Below are 18,613 nucleotides of genomic sequence, written 5' to 3' on the forward strand. Positions count from 1 at the left end.
ACTTTAAGACTGTTTTGCATTGTAGTACTTTCTACCCTAATCCTATTAGAAAGATGTCAAGGTTTTAGCTCTAATATTCAGGATTTTAATATACTGGGGCTTTTTTTGGTTTTGTTCTTCTCTTCTCCCGCCCCCCTTCTCTGCCAACAAGGGTTTGGTAGTTTTTTGGTGTGTGGGGCAGGTCATGTCTTTTTCAGAATGTAATTAATGCTTTTTGTCTTAAATCTTGATTTTTTAAAAATTTTTTTCCCTTTTTTTTCCCCCTTCTTTCTTTGTTTTCCCAAATGTGACTTGGTAACTATGGTGGGTTTTTTTAGTTTTTCATCAGAAATGTTGTACTTGATTGATTCTCATTGATAACTGAATATACAAAAGACTTTTTAGTTTCTCTTCAGTTCTGGGTTGCTTTAGCACTTTATCTGGAGCTTAAGTATAAACAGTTTACATTAGCTGGTATGTCTTTGAAAAACATTCCAGCACTGCTGCATGGGTATAACAGTGAAGTTCAGCACATTTATTAACTGTGGAATTCCAGGTATAATTTTTCTTATGCATTGGGTTTTGTTCTCTGTTTTTACCAGTTTACAATGCACTCAGATCTTGGAAAAATTATTCAGAGTTTATTGGACGAGTTTTGGAAAAATCCTCCAGTTCTGGCTCCTAGCTCAACATCCTTCCCATAGTAAGTATCTATAAACATGATAAATGGAACTCTGTGTATTAACTTAAAAAAGAGATTAAACCAAGTATTAGGAGAGCAGGAAAAGGGAATAATGTGATGGATGTATTGGGAGACAGATTCCCTGCCTTTGAACAATTTATTGTGCATACTTGATGGCGTTATTATTTTGAGAAGAAACACCAGATTTCACTGGAGTTGCTGTATAAACATGCTTATGTAACTTTATGTGCTTCTGTTTTCTTGAAAGATAATAAATGTTTACATTCTCAGATGAAATCTTGAATTTGCTGTAGATCATGATCTGAGCAGTTGTGTAGCCTCATATTCTGTTCATAATCTCCCAGGCTTAGGGGCAGCTTGTGTTGCACAACTGTGCGAGAGAAATTGTGCAGTTTAAATAATTGTATTAAATACATAAAAATGGTCTGAGACATTACAGCTTTATCAGTACAAGTGTGGTTCTCATGGCTGAAGATGATACTGGGTTTAGATGCAGATGCAGTTGTGAATTTAAAAAAAATCATTCGTGTTATTTAGAAGCAATTGTGTGTGTGATGCCCAAAGTGTTAAATGGTATACCATAAATAAGAACTAGAGTACAACACAGATGCATTTCTCAGAAATTTTAGATGGAAACAATTTAAATTTACACACTCATACATTTTTGAGAAGTAATTTTCTTATAATTATGAGTATGAGTGTGTATTTGGCTGCTCTACAAGAATATAGTTTAATGGACTTGTATATTATATTGCAGTATAAGACATAAAGTAGACCAACTACATGGGAAGTAACTGAGAACAGAAAATGCAAAGTTTATAGCAATTTAAAAATTCAATCTTATGTCTTGTCTGTGGTCTAGTAATTATAAATCAAATGATAAGAAATGTGCTGTAAGCAGTTGGTTCCTCATGGTTGTGGTTTTTTGTTTGTTTGTTTCTAGCCTTTTCAACAAACCAGCTGGGATACCTCCTTATGCTCCTCAGGGGTTTCCCTTTCTTCCTCCATACCCACCTCAAGAAACAAACAGAACAGTGGCAGCCGTGCCTGTTGCTGAATCAGTTTCTTCAAGCTACACTACAGACAAGCCTGCTGCTCCCTCTTACGGCTTGATTGCTGATTTACCACTACCTGTTCCGACAGCAGAAGCAGTGCTTCAGGTCTGTGTGCCGAGTTTTGCTGCTTAAGCTATTAGACACTGGGTATAAGTTCCCTCAAGGGCGCACAGGGCATTGCCTCAAAGCTCAAAAGTCTGAGTGACTGCACTTCGTTCTTTTGCTGGTGCTAGGAAAATGCAACCGTCATTCTGGCTTTGATGAAAAGTTTTTTACAACAAACATGAAGTCAGAGCAACAAGGTTGTCTTTCTGAGTTTCAGTGAAGCTAGTGTTATGCTAAATATCTTTGAATATACTTTTTTTTTTAAGCTGCACTCCCTCATAGTGCAGCTGTGGCTGTTTCTCCAACCATAGAAAATGAGATCCTTTTCTTTATATGGAATTTCCTTCCCAGAACCTATCAGGTGAGAACGATGTGCAGTCTCAAGCCTTTATGCGTAGAGTATTTATTTCTCATTTTCATGCTTTAAAATAGCAGCTCTTCACGGATCATGTGCATGTGTACTCACAAACTCCCTCTCACTGGTGCACTCTGGAAGGATTTTTTTTAATGTCCTCCAAAAACGTTGTATCTAAATGTTTAGTCTTTCATCAAATCTTGTCTTTAGAAACAAAAGCTTTCTTAACCTTGGAAGACACTTTTCTGGCTTTGTAGAATTTAGAATTTCTACATTCTATGAAGACAGACTTCTTTTTCTTTGTCTAAAAACTTTCTTCCCAAGGGATTATAGCTTCAAAAACCACATGAAAGAGATGAAAATGTCAGTCTCTTTCTCTGTTCTCACTCCCTGAGTTATACTCCTCCTGTGTGTTTCCTGGGTCATCCAGCTGTTGTCACATGGAGAACATAGCAAGACAGAATTATATTCCTCCAAAGTTGACTCATCTTTTATGACATGCCACCCCAAACATCCCCAAGTATTTTGTTTCCATGGTTGAGTTGAGGCATCTTCATTTAGGAGACTAGTGCTACTGCTTCTTACTGCTTTTCTTACTTTCCTTGTTGCTGGCATATACTCATCTCCAGTTTTGGATTAGTCAGGTTAACAAGAAATTGCTCTTCAAAAATCTGCTAAGCGTTTCTAAACTTCCATTTAGGTTGGCCAGAATGGATTTACTTATAAGATGCCTGATGTTCCTGATACATTTCCAGAACTCTCAGAACTAAGGTAAATTTTCAGAAGGTAGCAAAACTTTCTGTAGTCATTAAAAGTCAATTACTGCTGGTCTTTATCTGATTTTTGTCAGAAGTCTGTATACATCGCTGAAAGGTTTTTGTAGAAATTATGAATAAGAGAACTACCACTTACCAAGATTGTAGAGTCAGAAGGTAAGCCAACCTTGTATTCAAATGTGCTACTTGTTCCTGCTGAGAAAACCCTAAACAATACTTTACAATTCAACACCAGGGAAAAGAGTGTTTGTTTTTACTTTTCCTTACTGTCAGTGTTCTGCTGCCTTCTGGGGCCTTTGCCAGGGAATTAATTTCTGCTAATACAATGAGCGTAACTTTGAAAGGGGACAGGGAGATGGACTTGAGACGGGTTCACAAATTACATTCTCTTAAATTCAAAAGGACTGTAGTGCAGGGTGAAAAATGGACTACTTGGTGAGCAGCTCAGCATGTGCAGGATTAGATAAATGCAGGTGATAAATGTGCCAGCTGTCCCAGTGCAAATCACTTCCACATCTTAATACTTCATACACATATTACACAAATGTTTTCATTAAAAGCGTATCTTGACACAATTAAAAAGAAAATTGTATTACTTACTGTTTCCAGCAGTTTGTTCAGGTCTAATGAGCCAGCCTCCTAGATCAGTTATCTGGGGTTGAATAGATTACAAATTAGGTATTAATTCTGAAAGAGTTTTAGGAGATTGGTTTCTTTCTGATCTCACATCTTTATGGTGGTGTCATAGTTCAGTGATTGAAACTCTGTCCTTTCAATAAGGAAAAGACCTTTGGCAAGACGGACTTCTGGGGTGTTTTTTTGTTGCCCTTGCCACCTTTCTTAAGACGCTGTTTAATTTAGCTAAATCAGCTGTAAGTTCTAGCAACATCCTTATTAGGTAGCAGAAACTTAGGGGTTTTGCAGAGAATTGCCATTTGTTTGTTCAGACAAAACATTCTAAGAAAGTTGGGTCCTTCCAAGAAGACGAGATTAAAATTCGATTGTTCTTTTGGTGGTAGTTGAGTTAAAATCACAAATGGTTTTGTAGCTGTTCCAAGTAGCTCTGTGGTGTGAAAGTGACAAGGTTTTGGTAGCTAGGGGGCTGCACAGGTAGCCTTTGTGAGGAAGGGCCAGGGGTTGGCCCATGCCAGGCACAGCTGGCTTGGCAGCAGACCCACTGCAGGACAGCTGAGTTGACCAGTGAAGTGGGTGGTGCCTCTATGAAAACACATTCTAAAAAGAGCAAAATGCTACGGAGGCAGTGAGGATTGAGGGGAGGGGTGGAAAACTGTGAGAATCCTGTGAACACCAAGGTCAGAAGAAGAGGTAGGAGGTGCGCCAAGTGCCAGTGCAGATCTGCAGCACATGGAAGTTTTGGAAAAGACCACAGTAGAAGAGATATTTCCCTGTAGCGTATGGAGAGGACTGTGCTGGAGCAGGTTTCCACACTGCAGTCCATGGAGGACCCCACATTGGAGCAGGTGGATATGCCCTGAAGGAAACCACAGCCATGGAGAGCCCACACTAGAGCAGGCTTTCTTGCTGGGAACTGCAGCCTGTGGAGAGGGACCCGTGCTGGAGCAGGGGAGAAGTGTGGGGAGGAACGTGCAACAGAGACAAACTACTATGGACTGATTACAACATCTGCAGTTCCCCCCACTCCCCGCACTGACTGGGGCAGGGAGAGGTACAAGAGTTGGGAATGAAGGAGTAGAGTCTGGGGAAAAAGGGGGTGATGTGTTTTAGTTTTTCTTACTATCCAGTTCTTACTGTAATTGGCAATAAATTAAATGAATTTTTCCCAAGTTGAGTGTGTTTTGCCTATGATCATTATTGGTAAGTGATCTCCCTGTCTTTATCTTGACTCATGAATGTTTTCATTGTATTTTCTATCTCTGTCTTGTAGCAGCTGAGTGGCCAAGGTCGACCCACTATAGCAGCATTAAAAAACACTTCATAGGAAGTAAGGCTTGAAATGAGAGATACTTTTTAACACCGTACTTTTTTAAGCTCACTGCTGGAAGTAGTAGAGCCCACAGTTGAGGAGAAAGGGGAAAAACAAGTTGTGGTCAAGTGTCATGTGTCTGTTAAGTCCCAATAAATGCCTCAAACTTTTGGCAGAAATGAGTAACTCTACATGTCATGTTTGCTCTTAGCTTTAAATCTGCTTTCTTTCTGTTTGGATATAGTATATCACAACTGACCAATATGAACGAGCAAGAGGAAGTGTTACTGGAACAGTTTGTGACTCTACCCCAGCTGAAGCAAGTCATTACTGATAGAGATGAGTTAGTGAAAAGCATTGAAGAGCTGGCAAGTAAGATATCAAAACATTAGCATCTGTGGCTGTGTTCTGCAAACTGAATCCTTTAAAAAAAGTAGTAATAGTGACTTTATTTTGCAGAAAAAAACTTGTTGCTGGAGCCTAGTCTCGAAGCAAAAAGACAGACAGTGTTGGATAAAGTAAGTAGACAATAAAATCTTTTTCAAAAGTGTTAGTTGTAATAATCTGGTTTTGTCGGGGGAAAACGCTCTTTTTCTTCTTCCTTCCAGTATGAGCAACTCACACAGATGAAAGCAGCCTTTGAAAAAAAGATGCAAAGACAGCATGAACTTAGTGAGGTATGATCTCTATGCCATATTGTTCTTTAAGAGTACTTCAGTAGAACTGAAGTATCTTTAGATAAAGAATATTCTTCTGGTTAAACTCTAATTTTATATGAAATAGATTCATGTCAAGTATGGAATAAAATAGGATGAAGTACCAAAGAGTTTGATGGTTGCACTTTTTTGAGTTGTTGTTCGGGTTTTTTAATGCTACGATGAAAGCAAAGTTGGAAGAAGGGAGTGTGATGAGCATTTAGAGTGGTTCTTAAGTACAATCCTGGGTCAAACCAGTTTTAAGAATAGAATGATTTTTAAAGAAGGCTTGTTTAACTAATGCTACCCATTTAACATAATGAGCTTGTAAAACTGTACCAGATGAAAATTATTAAAACCATTGCTTTATAAACTTAAATTTTGTGATTCGCTGAGTATGCTTAATTTGGGCAACATGTTATATGTGCTGTTGGACTTGGCACATTCTAAAGCACAAATAGGGTAAAGTCATTACTTCAGAAAGCAATTTGAGGAAGAATAATTTCTTAGTATGTTTACCAGGTTATACATTAAAAGATGTAACTTCTCATAAAACAATTTCTGCACTGAAATCTTCAGTATTTGCAAGACTTGTCACCTGAGAATACAACAGTCCATCAAAATAGCATGCATGAATTTCGCAATGCTCAAAAAGTAACAAAATATGAAATAGCAAGCAGAGAGTTACATGACAGCAAAGTGAACTATTTCATTGGTGATCTAAATGAATTAAATGGTTCCTCACATGAAAATCAGAGTAGTCTGATTCCTAAAACCTCCTTTCTGTTTGATATAAGTTGGCTTTAAAGTGGGCAGAGGTAGTTGGCATTGAGAAAGTTTCTATTTCTTTAAGAAACCGCTTAAGAACAAGACATAATACCCCAATGCTACATTAGTTTTTCTTTTTTCTAAGTTAGATTTACTGATTCAATTCAGTGGTGGGTAGGAGGCTGAGAGTTGGGGAGTTGCAGCTGGATCTTGGTGCTGTTTTTCCACATACGCTGTATCTTCAAATATTGATGTTCACTGTGCACTACCTGGTATCTCCTCTTAGCTCTCCTTCCAAGTCCCAGACAAGTCTTTTTACTTGTACTGTGGGTGAATCTTTATCATATTTTATTAAAGCAAACTCTCCTTATTTTGCACAAGATTAATTTAACAGGAAATTTCTGATTACATTACAATTTTAGAGTACATAAGTAAAATATTTTTCATGGGGTAGATGAAGGGTAGCCCAAGCATCTAAAATCTATAAATATCTTAATTTTGCAGTTCTGGCTCTGTCCACACTCCTTCTGAACATATGAATGGCATTCTGTTTAACTGCCCAAACTTATTAGAGGAAAAATAAGAAATTATGTGCAATAAACAGAAATATGATTTGAGTTTTATAAGAACAGAAGAATGAGTATATTGGTTTAGATTAGCAGCCTGTCTGCGTCTTGAGTAAGTGCGTTTTCCTAGCCTGTCTTCCTCTTCTCGGTCTTTTCAAGGGTATTTAAAAGCTGAACAGTTTATGTTTTTATACTTCTCAGGTTCACTACTGAGTTTCAAAAGTTGACTGTGTTTATTGATGACACTTGAAAGCTAGTTCTACTCAGAAATCATGCACTTGAAAACCTGTCACATTTCCAAGTTGAATGCTTTCTAAAGTGTAGGATAAAAGTTGAAAAGCTTTATATGTTTGTGAGAACGATTGTCAATCAAGACCTAAACCAGCAATGCTTTTCTCACATTGAGTCCTTTCTGGTTTAGCAAGCTATGCTGTTTCTTGGAGATGAAACTTCATCTGGTCACTTAGGATTTTATGTAATAGTAATGTTCTATTCACACATCCCATATTTATATAGTCATTTATCTTCCTTCTTGGAAATGTAGGTTTTGATGGACAGTTTAATATTACATAGGGGTTTTTATCCTCTTAGAGTTGCAGTCCAAGTGCTCTGCAAGCCAGACTTAAAGTAGCTGCTCATGAAGCTGAAGAGGAATCTGACACTATTGCAGAAGACTTCTTGGAAGGCAAAACAGAAATAGATGACTTTCTTAGTAGTTTCATGGAAAAGAGAACGGTATGTCATATACAAGTTATTCTAATCTGAGACATATACAGCATGGAGTGAATAAACTAAAGACAGAGCTTGAGCAGTCTTATGATGCATAACAGTGCTTTAGTAAGCTCCAACAAAAGAAAAATATATCCCTAAGTGGCTTCATTCTATTTAGAATGTAATCTACATTCTGAAGGCAGATATTTTAAAATGGTAGTGCAAAGGTCCCCTGCATTAGACCCATCCTGTGTCGTTGAAGCTATTTTTGTGTCACTTCCTTCTATAACCTCTATAGATACAGGGAAGATAGCCACATGGACCGTTTTAAGTTTGGTAGGTCAACGTAGAATGACATGTTATATTAAAGCAACCTTAGTGTTTAACTTATTAAAGTTCTTAAACTAATTCTCTTGATGACTATCACCGAATAAGTAACTGAGGTTCTTGCTCATGCTGTGACAAGAGCAGCTTACTGGGTAGTGTACCTTTCTTTAAAGATGTATAATAAATGCATTTCATAAGATAAGAAACAATTCTCATCTCTTGTAAGCAGGTGTGGATAGAATAATGTTACCAATTTAGACAGTTGTCCAGCCTGAAGGTTGTAAGGGAGGTGGTTTCCTTTTTTAAAGAGCCTGCAAAGTAGTGAAACCATTAAAGAGAAACTGTAGTACACAAAAATTCTGTTCAGAATTCATTCTTCCTTTATCTTGTTTTGTAGCTCTGCCACTGTAGACGAGCCAAAGAGGAAAAACTTCAACAGGCAATAGCAATGCACAGCCAATTTCATGCTCCGCTATAGGTAAACTGCTGTTTTAATACTTCTAGTGAACTTCCCCCTGCCCCAAGTTTACATCATTGTCACACACTTACGAATTGCTAACTGCAAATGGATTTTTGTTACAATAAGCATTGTGTTTTAACAATGCTTTCTGGAGAAGTCAAGTATGTACTGCATCTGTTGTTAGTTGTGTTTAAAACATAACTTCTAGAGGAGTTAAAATGTCTAATTATGGAAATTTGTCTTTACAGACTTCCTGCAAACTCCACCTGCCAAGAGAACAAGTGAAAAACTCAATAAAGCACACTTTTTAATAACTATTATTTGCAAATAAGCATTTCATCTTATGTGGTTGTATTTATAGAAGAGATTGTATACAGAGTTGGGATGGTTTTTGTACAAATTAGAATGTCTCTTTATATTCTCATTGTACTCAAGAATCCTTCTATTGCAATCTTTGCACTAATTTCTTGTATTTATTGTTGATAGTTCTTATTATATTTAAGTTCCTGCTGCTATACTCCATTCTTCAGAGATAAAATATCTAAACATGTAATTTTGACTAGCTTTTTACATTTTTATAAAAACATAATTCATATCTTTTGTATTTTGAACTTTAAACATAGATTTGGCTTGATCTCTGGAAGAGTTTGAGATAAATGGTGATAGGGTTTTGGAAACTGAAAAAGTTTATAGTTTGAGATTGTTAGTGGATTCACAAGCTGTCTTTTCTTGAAGCCAAAATGTTTAAGAACAAGTTTTTTACTTTTAAGTAATAATACAAAACTAAGTATAGCCTGTATTGTGTTTTGAATAAGTAGATTTGGATTAAGCAAAGGATGTGTTGGAACAAATTATATTGGAATCAAAATAGAATAAATGATCTCTGCATAGATTTGGTATGTTGCTCAGTAGCACTGATGCACTTCATTTCAGAAGTGGCTTCGTATCTACCACTGTAATTAAACACAGTTTTCATCTAACAATTTCATTTTCATATTTGTTTTTACTTAAAGTAAAAATAATCACGTCACCTCCCAGTTTCTGTTCTATGCAGTATTAATATATTAATCATGTGAGGAACTCCAAAGCACTTTACAAAAAACAATTCTGAAGTTCTTTGTGAAGTAGTAGTTATTTTTTCCTAATTTTAAGGAACGAAGAAACTAATTTGGCTGGAGTTGTGTAGTGTGTTATATTAAGCCAGTGACAGAATTTGGAAGTGAGACTTAATTCTGCCCTTTAATCACTGAATCTTGCCTCTGGTGAGCTGACTTCTCTTAGGATGGCGGTATATCTGGTGAGAATGGATAGGATCAAGTGCAGTATTCTATAGGAGAAAAATACAGCCCCTAAATACATACATGTGTGTTCTCTCTTGCTCTTGCAAAAAGACAGATTCTTTTTCTTAACCTTGTCAGTGCATTAGGTTTTCGTGGAGAGAGTCAAGTTCCAGAAGAACAGAAGGAATTGCACAGTTCAGAGAGATAAGTAAGATTAAGCACTGATTAGGTAATGTATCAGGAATCCTACTTCTTTCTTGTCAGGAAGCAGTCTGGAGATAAACCTAGATAGGGTCACAGAACATCACAGATTCAAGTCTCAAACTAAAGCGTATCAGTCCAAGAGAGTACTTTTCAGTATCGTTAATTTACAGTCAGTCCTAAACTTGATGCTGTGCTAGTGAAATGCTATAAGGTATTTCTTCTGAACTGGAGAAAAGTGAGGAAATTTGGAGTTACGAAAATCATGTAAGTGCAAGAAGTCTGTTCCACAGGCTAGTGAATCTTCAAATGGGGCTTCAGTCTCAGCCCTGTCATACTTCACAGTGCTGTGGTTGTCTGTCTTAAGCTGCTGCCTTTCTGGGTGAGTGAACTTTCACTGACTGGTATTTGATGGGATTTTTCTTTGTAAAGCTCATCCGAGTTCTGAGATTAGATGTCTGGAGAAAATAGAACTATGTTCCAAATCAAAGAGGATACTGAGGTATCTGAAAAAAATAAACAGGTTAAGCAATAATTTTAGAATATCTTCCAAAAAAACATTTCTACTGACTGTGTGTAATACTGCTTGTATATTGACATAGCACTTCTGCTAATGCAGTAACTAAAGCCCTAGTTAAAAATGAGATCATGTATGTTTTCAAGTGGTTCTGGACTTGGGTCTCCGAGTAGTGTGATTTCTGCAGCTCTGGAGAAGAGTTTAAGCCACCAGTGTTACTTTCTTGGCAAATGCCGTCTGCTTTTGTGCTGAGTGTACAGGTTGTTTTGGATCTGAGTAGCTAACAGTCTTAAAGACTAGACACACAATTCTGTAGGGGGCTGTTTTTTTGTTGTTGTTTCTTCCTTGTAAGCAGAGAAAGGAACAGATGACCAAACATCTGGTGCTCTTCCTGAGTTGGGCTAGCACCTTCTTTATACATTTTGTAATGGCGTGGAACGACAGGCTTCTCTCCTTGTCTGCCTCTTCCTGTTGAATGTTATGTGGTGTGCTCTGCTGTGACTGAACTGTCCATCCAGGTCACCTTCAGGGAATTTGCTCAACAAGCCTTGAGAACTTGTACTGAAGTACAAGAACAGGCTTTTCCTCTTACATTACTTTTGTGAGGAAATTTACAAATTCAGGACTTCTCCATGGTGTTTGTCTGATGGTAGTGGAGGAGAGTCTGGAAGAAAATGTCACTGTTCAGTGCACGTTCTTAGTACAGAGTTTCTTATTCAGGGATATGAAAGTTTAAGGTCTTCTCTTTTCTCCCTTCCTATTTTCTCTCTCTCATATCATTGTTGCTATTTTTAGGACTTTTTCCTCTATTTTTTAGCCCCTTATGCAGTCACAAACCCATCCTCTAGAAAAGAAGCACCGAAGTCTCTGTATTTAACAGTGGTGTACTTGGGTTAGCTACAGGTATCCTGTCGCATGCAGGAATGGCCAGCCTGTTTCTGACCCTTAAAGGACAAGCCAACTTGCTGCTGGTTTTGTTGGTTTTTGGTTTTCTTTTTATTTTAGTCCTACGCTGGTTGTGCCAATGGGAACTTTTTTTCCTTATAGGTAATCATACTTTCAGCAGAAGACTTATTAGAACACTGATAACACTCTTGTCAGAGTTTGGTTTTTTGGCTTCTGGCTTGCTAGTAGTTCACTCTTAAGTGCATTACTTACCTTATTTTGCCGAAATATGGCATGTAGGTATAAATCCAGCTTTAAACAATTTCCTACAAAATGTAAGAGAATGGCAGCTGCTGTTATATGCGTATTCTGAAATCTTCTGAAATGTGTCAAGGGAGCTCTTAAGCAATCTGGAATAATAGGCTACATACGGTGACTTGTTTCTGGAGAGCCTTGTGCTCTGTTGTGCTCATGCTGAGAAATATAAGAGTAAGGAGGTGGCTTGTCTCTGGTATTGCAGTAGTTTGGGGTGGGGGTGAGGGTCCATTCTGTATTGTAACTGCTAATTGCATCAGGATTTTGCCTCATTTTAGTATCCGATCTTACTGCTAAGTGTTTTCTATAGCTGAGTTTACGCCTCTTGTTCCTCCCTGAGTCAAACGACTATTTAAATTCAGAACTGAATTCTCCTTAGCAGTTGTAACTGATTACATTGCAGACTAGAAAAATTTTAAAATGTAAGTCTGAAATAAAGTAAGTCTCATTTTAGTGTGATCTTATATACAACTGGTGTTAATGCTACATTCTGCTGGGGCTTGTAGAAGAAAGTTTTTCTGGACTTCACAGTGTATTTGAGATGCTAACCTTTCTGAAAGGCAGGGATTGTCGGGTACGTGCAGCTGTGCTAGCCACCGCTACAGGCAAGAGACTATAATAAAGTTAGTTCTAAGCAGTATCTAATGATCTATAGTTCTCTTGTTTGCTCTGTACATAGTCCTGCAGCTTTGCCACTTTGGACCTTGATCAATGTGGAAGTTAGAAATCTTTTAGTCTTGTTTCTGTCCAAGTTCTTACTACTCTCTTCAAAGACTAGGATAAATCTTTCTAAAAGAGGGATTTAAGAGACCTTCAGGTAAAACTGAATTAAAACTCTGGCAACAAAGTCAAGTCAGTCATCACAGCCTTATTGTGTACATTATTCCGAACAGTAAATACTGTAATGTGTTAAACTTACAAATAAAGGCTTTGGGATTTTTAATACATCTTGTAATGATCTAACTTACGGACAGAGTTGGGCATTGCAGGACTTTTTGGGTGGATACAGAATTGTCTTGGAAACAGATGCAGTAAGCTTCTCAGGGACAAAATTTTAATCTTTTTTTGTAGCAATTTGCGCTTTCCCTATTAACCCTTTCAACAGCAGTAATTCCTGGAGCCACCTTCACTAAAAAAAGCTTTGCACACCCCTATTGCATCTCTGGCTACTGCTTTTTAAATGCCTTCTTTTCATCAGATACCTGTAGAGATCAAATTTATCTGTAGTAATAAGCTACAAAGAAAGCTTGCCCCTGTCTTCAAAAAATGTGTTTCCCTGCCTTACTGCTAATTTTACAAGGAGTTTCCCTTCCCTGCCTCCCTCCTCTTACTTTTTTTTTCTTTTTCTCTTCTTACTTTAAATGATATCCCTTCAGTCTGAGTTGGGTCCTCCAACTTTTCAATTTTATTTCTTAGCTTTTCAGAATTCATTACCAGTTTAACCCAGTACCAGTTTACCACCTTTGTCTTGTATGAAGCTACCAATGAAAGCAGCTAGGGAAAATGATCAGAGGGATGGAACATCTCTCCTATGAGGACAGGCTGAGAGTTGGGTTTGTTCAGCCTGGAGAAGAGAAGGGTCCACGGAGACCTTATTGAGGCCTTTCAATACTTCAAAGGGGGCCTATCAGAAAGATGGGGACAAACATTTTAGTGGTGCCTCTAGCCATAGGACAAGGGATAATGGTTTTAAACTAAAATGGGGTAGATTTAAACTAGATACAAGGAATAATTTTTTACAGTGAACGTGGTTACACACTGGAACAGGTTGCCCAGAGATTTGGTAGAAGCCCCATCCCTGGAAACATTCAAAGTCAGGCTGGATGTGCTCTGAGCAACCTGATCTAGTTGAAGATGTCCCTGCTCACTGCAGGGGGGTTGGACTAGATGACCTTTAAAGGTCTCTTCCAACCCAAACCGTTCTATGATACTATGCATTTTCTTCCTGTTCTTTAGATGGTGATCTTTTGTAGAGAAAACTTCAGTTGATGAGCCCATAACTTTCAGTGTCCTTTAGGTGCACATTTTCATACTAAAGAGCAGCCTGAACCCAGTGAGGCTAAAATTACACCACAGAAATCTATAATGCTCTTCTAATCCTTTCTTTCCAGCACTTTTTTACGTTCCTGTTTGTCTTATTTCAAATTGCAGTGGGCTCATGACAAATTTGCAATGATTTGCAGCAGAGGGAAGATCCCCACAAGGCTACAAGGCATCAATGTTGGTTTTCTCATCCTTTTTGTTTTGCATTCCCTAACAAAAAAAAAAAAAAAAAAAAAAAAGGGGGAGGGGGGGGAAGCTGTAACACACTCATATAATTAACTCAGTTGAGAGGAGCCTCAGTTTTCTTAGTTAGCAGTTGTAGATTCCTCCACAACTTACACTACTGGATTCAAGTATTGAGGTAGGGAAGATACAAAAATCCCTTGCTCTCAGAGTGCCTCTCGAGTAAATGAAGAAGTATATTACAAAAATTGAGAAAGCAAACCTTTGTTTCATTCAGTGGTGTGAAATAACGTAACACTAAGTGACCTCAATGTTTATTTGGAAGTGTTTCTCACCAGGCTAATAATGCCACAAATACATACATTACAATGAAAACAATAGTAGCTAATGCAGAATTCCAAGGACGAAAAGACACGTGACAGAGGGCTGCTAAGTAAAGGCTTCATAGGAAATGTTAATAGGTTGGTATTTTAGTTGTAAAGCTAGTTACAAGGCGTTGCATAAGCGGCATGGAGACAGTGCTTTGAATTTGCATATATTCCTGTTCTGCATTTATTTCTAGACATGTCTAATAGGACACAATACCATAATTCACAATTTTACATTTTAAAGATATGCAATAATATTGCCCATTTCAGACTCATTTTTTAGGCAGAATATTTGTGTGTTTTCAGTGCTGACTTTGCAGCGTGTTTCTTTAGTTTGAGAAAACCCATTCAACATCTCCTTTAATACCATACATTTTACAGGCTATGTTCAAAATAGAAAATATTTTTTAAAGTGCAGTTAAAATCAGGGCTTTAATTTCTTAAAAATTCATAAAGATCAGAAAACAGAAGGCTAGATTCTCAACAGAGTATAACTTACAGCTGTATTTATCCCAACTGAGCTACAGTGATTTATAAAATTGAGGATCTGGCCTTTCCAGTATAACATTGAGATAAATCTGGCTGTTAGGATTTGAATTATTTGTTCAAAGAGAGCAGCTCTCTTAGGAAAATATTAATAATACTACGTAAAATGAGTTTATGTACTCATTTTAAATAACCTAAGTTCATAGAACAGAATGAAAAGCCATTCCATAAAAGCAAATTGAATAATAAAATCTAAAGCTTCTAAATTGAGGTGTATTTATAAAATTTAATTCTGTCTGTAAGTCTGTATTTGAATGAGTAGCATTCAGTGCAGTCGAAGTCAACTTCCATTACTGCCACTTTGCTTTACTAGAGTTAAATACCATATTGTCTCAACGCAGGTAAGAGCAGCCATATGAATTACATTTTTAACTGCTTGCTTTAATTGAAACAAAAAAACCCACCTTGAAAGAATAACATCCCGATATGGAAACCTTTTTAGTGAGTTTCAAAACATCCCAAATTTTAAACATTTTTCAGTGGTTTATTTCTGTACCTATGATTATGGAAGCTATTACTCCTAAAAACTATGAAAATTCTCAAACCAAACAAGATTAAACTTTCTGTTTGGGTGAATCAGTCTTTTTCTTAAGTTAGCACTGCCCTGCTCTGTTTGGGTTGGCAAAAATGAAAAGGGAAGTTTTGTGTGGGGATGAAACCACTGTCATTGTGGTTAGTTTATTTTGAACAATAAAATTTGGAAGAAATATCCTTTATAACAGTTCCTTAATTCTGAATTTAAAGCAATGCTTTTATACATGATTTTTTATAAGTTATTTTGGATTCCCTGTTCTCTCTACTGTATATGTACCTCACTCCCACTGAAGAAAAACATTGATAAGTAGCAACCAAAATAGGCTGGAGAATTTTGGGTTTTCTTGCCTTCTAAATTTTACCTTTACATCTTACATAGGCAGTTTGGAACAAGAGTAAGATATAAACAAACTGTAGAACGAAACATGAAAAGGCTGAAGTATACTGCCTAACGTGCCTTTCATTATAAAGGGCTGCTTTACCACAAAGGCCATTTAAGTATTGTTACGTTCCTTGAAGTTTTGCTCACAGAAACTACTGAACTTCCACCATGGGTTGAGTACAAATAGGATTCATGCATGTGCAGCAGCAGCAGGTGCTTACTAAAGGATATTTTTGCAGTATCAAAGCTTCGTTTGTCCCCTCAGCAAGCAAGTCCATTTGTTAATTTTACTTTGCCTTAAAGGATTCTAGTAGGAGAATATGCAAAATAATTGTTGGAATTCAAAATTTATCACCTCCCATGAAAAAAAAAAAAAGTGAAGAATATACACAATATGAAGGCAGAAGAGCTCTACAAATACAAGTTTTGACTGACTCACCAGTAAGGCTAACGCTAATGAATCTTCAACCTTCTCCCTATGTGTAAGAGTACTTTGGAATTTCACATCTTTGGAGAAGAATTTTGTACAATAACTATGGAAATGTACAAAGTAAGGAATAATTATGTACAGCATTGATAAACTCCACATTGGCTTAACTAAACAGAACAGGAGATACTACCTTTCTTAGCATTATGTCTTAAAACTAATAATGGCTTCTTCTGTTTCCATCTTTACTTACACAATTGCACAGTTCCCTTTCTTTGGGTTATTTCTTTAGGCCACAGACCACTCCCATTCTTCATTTGATGAAAAGATGCCGTTCCAGACTGTGAAAGACTTATCTTCATCTGGATCCTTGCTGTTTTGAAGGTATTTCAGACTGCCAGAAATACGGCCTCATCTGAATCCTTGCCACTGTCTTCACTAGGCAAGCAGCCACCTCCACTTGGAGACCTACAGCTTAAGTCCTCCACACCAGACTCCTGATCACTGTTAGCTGAGAGGTCAGGGTCAGAGCTTTTCAGGTTGTCCTGTGTCAAAATCAGGGCTGAATCTTCTTCATCCCCTTGCGAAGGGCTCCGGGATGGGAATGATTTCAGATCGTTGCTATACTCCTGGGGAGTGTTAGCCAAGCTGTTGTTGGAAGTAGAAAGCCCTAACTGTTTGCTTTGGTCTTGTTGCTTACTCTTGATTTTATTATAATTTAATTGTGATTTCTGAAGATTGGCCAGTCTCTGAAATAAAAGAAACATGTATTACATGGACGCATTTAGGGCCCAGTAATACTCTTACTGGCTTTGGTTTTTTTGGTTCTAAAGAAACCTAAATTCAGAGCCCAACCCAACTGGCACCCTTTAAAACTGCCTGTTTGCATTTCTGGAGTATGAGAAGTGCACAATTTATCACAAACCAATGCTGAATTACAGCATCCTTTTAAATTACAATTCCTTCTGAGTTACAGAAGGATATAAAATTTCTTTCAGGAGTAGTACTTCTGCACCAACACAGGTGAAATTTTATCCCTAAAGAAACCAAGTCCTCTCTTGTGTCTTAAATGCAGAACATTTATAGTAATTTATGTGAGAGCGAAGATGATGGCTGAACATCCTCATGCTGGAAAATAATGTAGCACGTAGGGGACTGCAGCATATGGAGTTTGGTTTGATTTACCATATGTTGTCTGGGGCATTGAGACCAAGTGTTTATTACCTCTCCTAAGACCTCCAGCTCTTCTTCCAGCTGCTGAGTTTCTTCCTTCACTGCCATCAGATAATCAGTAACGGACTGTCGAGGATGCAGCCCCTTTTCAAAGCGGTTGTACATACCACTCCAGAACCTGGAATTGACAGGGAGGTCAGCAGTTTTCCCATTTGCTGAGGTGGCCTTAAATACACACCCTTTTTTTTTCCCCCCCCTCTCAGACACATGTTGTCTTAAATCCATGGATTATTCATCATTAAGAGTGCTTTAAAGCATTAGAGTTCATTGAATATTTTGTAAGATTTATGCTTCATTTGCGTTGTCTGTCCTGAAGATGCAACTCTGCGGACATACACAGCTTGAACCAATTCTGATACACAATAGAAAAAGGTGAATGTACCTTTGATTTAGATCACATGGCTGAGGGTGGTTCACTGAATGCAAACTTTTGCTGTTTTACTTTCTTGTTCTACACTATGGGCTTTAGAGCAATGGTACCTATAAAACAGCCAAAGTTAAAGACAGTTTTTTATAATCCTAGTTCTCAGCCATTGTTTAATTTCCCATGAAGTCAACTTTGAAATTCTGCATGCTTGGCTTTTTCTGGGGCTGTGAGGTGCAGCTAGTTAACAGGGTTTTTTTTCCCCTGTAAAGAAGAGTTAAAAATCAGGAGTAAAAAAAACTGTATGGTGTTCTGTTCTCTTAAAATTTAAACTGACCTATGGAAATTTCATGAAGCATATACATTGGCAAGTTCTCTTCCTGTTCTATGGAATTATTTAGTCAGTTATTTAGACAAACCTTTAGTTAAGCAGCTGAGTTGATTTTTCATTTTCAGGAAGGACGGACTTGAACTGTAAGTCCAGCACTCCTCCTTGTCTTCTGTCTTCCTGGCAATACATGGCCACAGCCAGACTCTGAGTATGTAACTAGTTCACCAGACAGGTTAAGTAACTGAGAGACTTGCCCTCAGCTGCAGCTCTCCAGCCAAGTAGCTGACAGGCATTTTTGGAGCACATGTATGCTCCTTGGTGGTTTATTATTCCTACCCCAATAGTATACTATTTAAGTCGCATTCCCTCTTATCATCTGATAGCTCATGCTTGGAATCTTTATGAACCTAAGTAATTCCATTAAAATCAACAGGATTACTCATCTGATGGCAGATCTGCGGTATGAGTACTTCTATAAATGCCACTATCATAGAATCATAGAAATACAGAACCGTTTTGGTTGCAAAAGATCTTTAAGATCATTGAGCATAACCGTATC

General features: G+C 37.5%; 2 protein-coding genes across 2 annotated transcripts in view; one reads left to right on the plus strand and one right to left on the minus strand.

Annotated features, from left to right (window-relative positions):
- Nucleotides 1-8,998, plus strand: part of VPS37A (VPS37A subunit of ESCRT-I) — a 10,372-nt gene extending 1,374 nt beyond the window's left edge. The window contains exons 3-11 of the mRNA XM_029087463.1: nucleotides 582-682; nucleotides 1,626-1,842; nucleotides 2,898-2,968; nucleotides 5,163-5,290; nucleotides 5,378-5,436; nucleotides 5,527-5,595; nucleotides 7,539-7,682; nucleotides 8,383-8,463; nucleotides 8,694-8,998. Coding sequence (XP_028943296.1) covers nucleotides 582-682; nucleotides 1,626-1,842; nucleotides 2,898-2,968; nucleotides 5,163-5,290; nucleotides 5,378-5,436; nucleotides 5,527-5,595; nucleotides 7,539-7,682; nucleotides 8,383-8,463 — 870 coding nt within the window. The 3' untranslated portion in view covers nucleotides 8,694-8,998. The remainder of the gene's footprint in view (nucleotides 1-581; nucleotides 683-1,625; nucleotides 1,843-2,897; nucleotides 2,969-5,162; nucleotides 5,291-5,377; nucleotides 5,437-5,526; nucleotides 5,596-7,538; nucleotides 7,683-8,382; nucleotides 8,464-8,693) is intronic.
- A 7,517-nt stretch (nucleotides 8,999-16,515) lies between these two features.
- Nucleotides 16,516-18,613, minus strand: part of MTMR7 (myotubularin related protein 7) — a gene marked incomplete at its 5' end in the record, with an annotated part of 29,772 nt that continues 27,674 nt past the window's right edge. Inside the window, 2 exons of the mRNA XM_010177936.1 lie at nucleotides 16,516-16,875; nucleotides 17,351-17,477. Coding sequence (XP_010176238.1) covers nucleotides 16,516-16,875; nucleotides 17,351-17,477 — 487 coding nt within the window. The remainder of the gene's footprint in view (nucleotides 16,876-17,350; nucleotides 17,478-18,613) is intronic.

Source organism: Antrostomus carolinensis, unplaced genomic scaffold (genome assembly GCF_000700745.2).
Source record: "Antrostomus carolinensis isolate BGI_N321 unplaced genomic scaffold, ASM70074v2 scaffold24601, whole genome shotgun sequence".
Classification (NCBI taxonomy): Eukaryota; Metazoa; Chordata; class Aves; order Caprimulgiformes; family Caprimulgidae; genus Antrostomus; species Antrostomus carolinensis.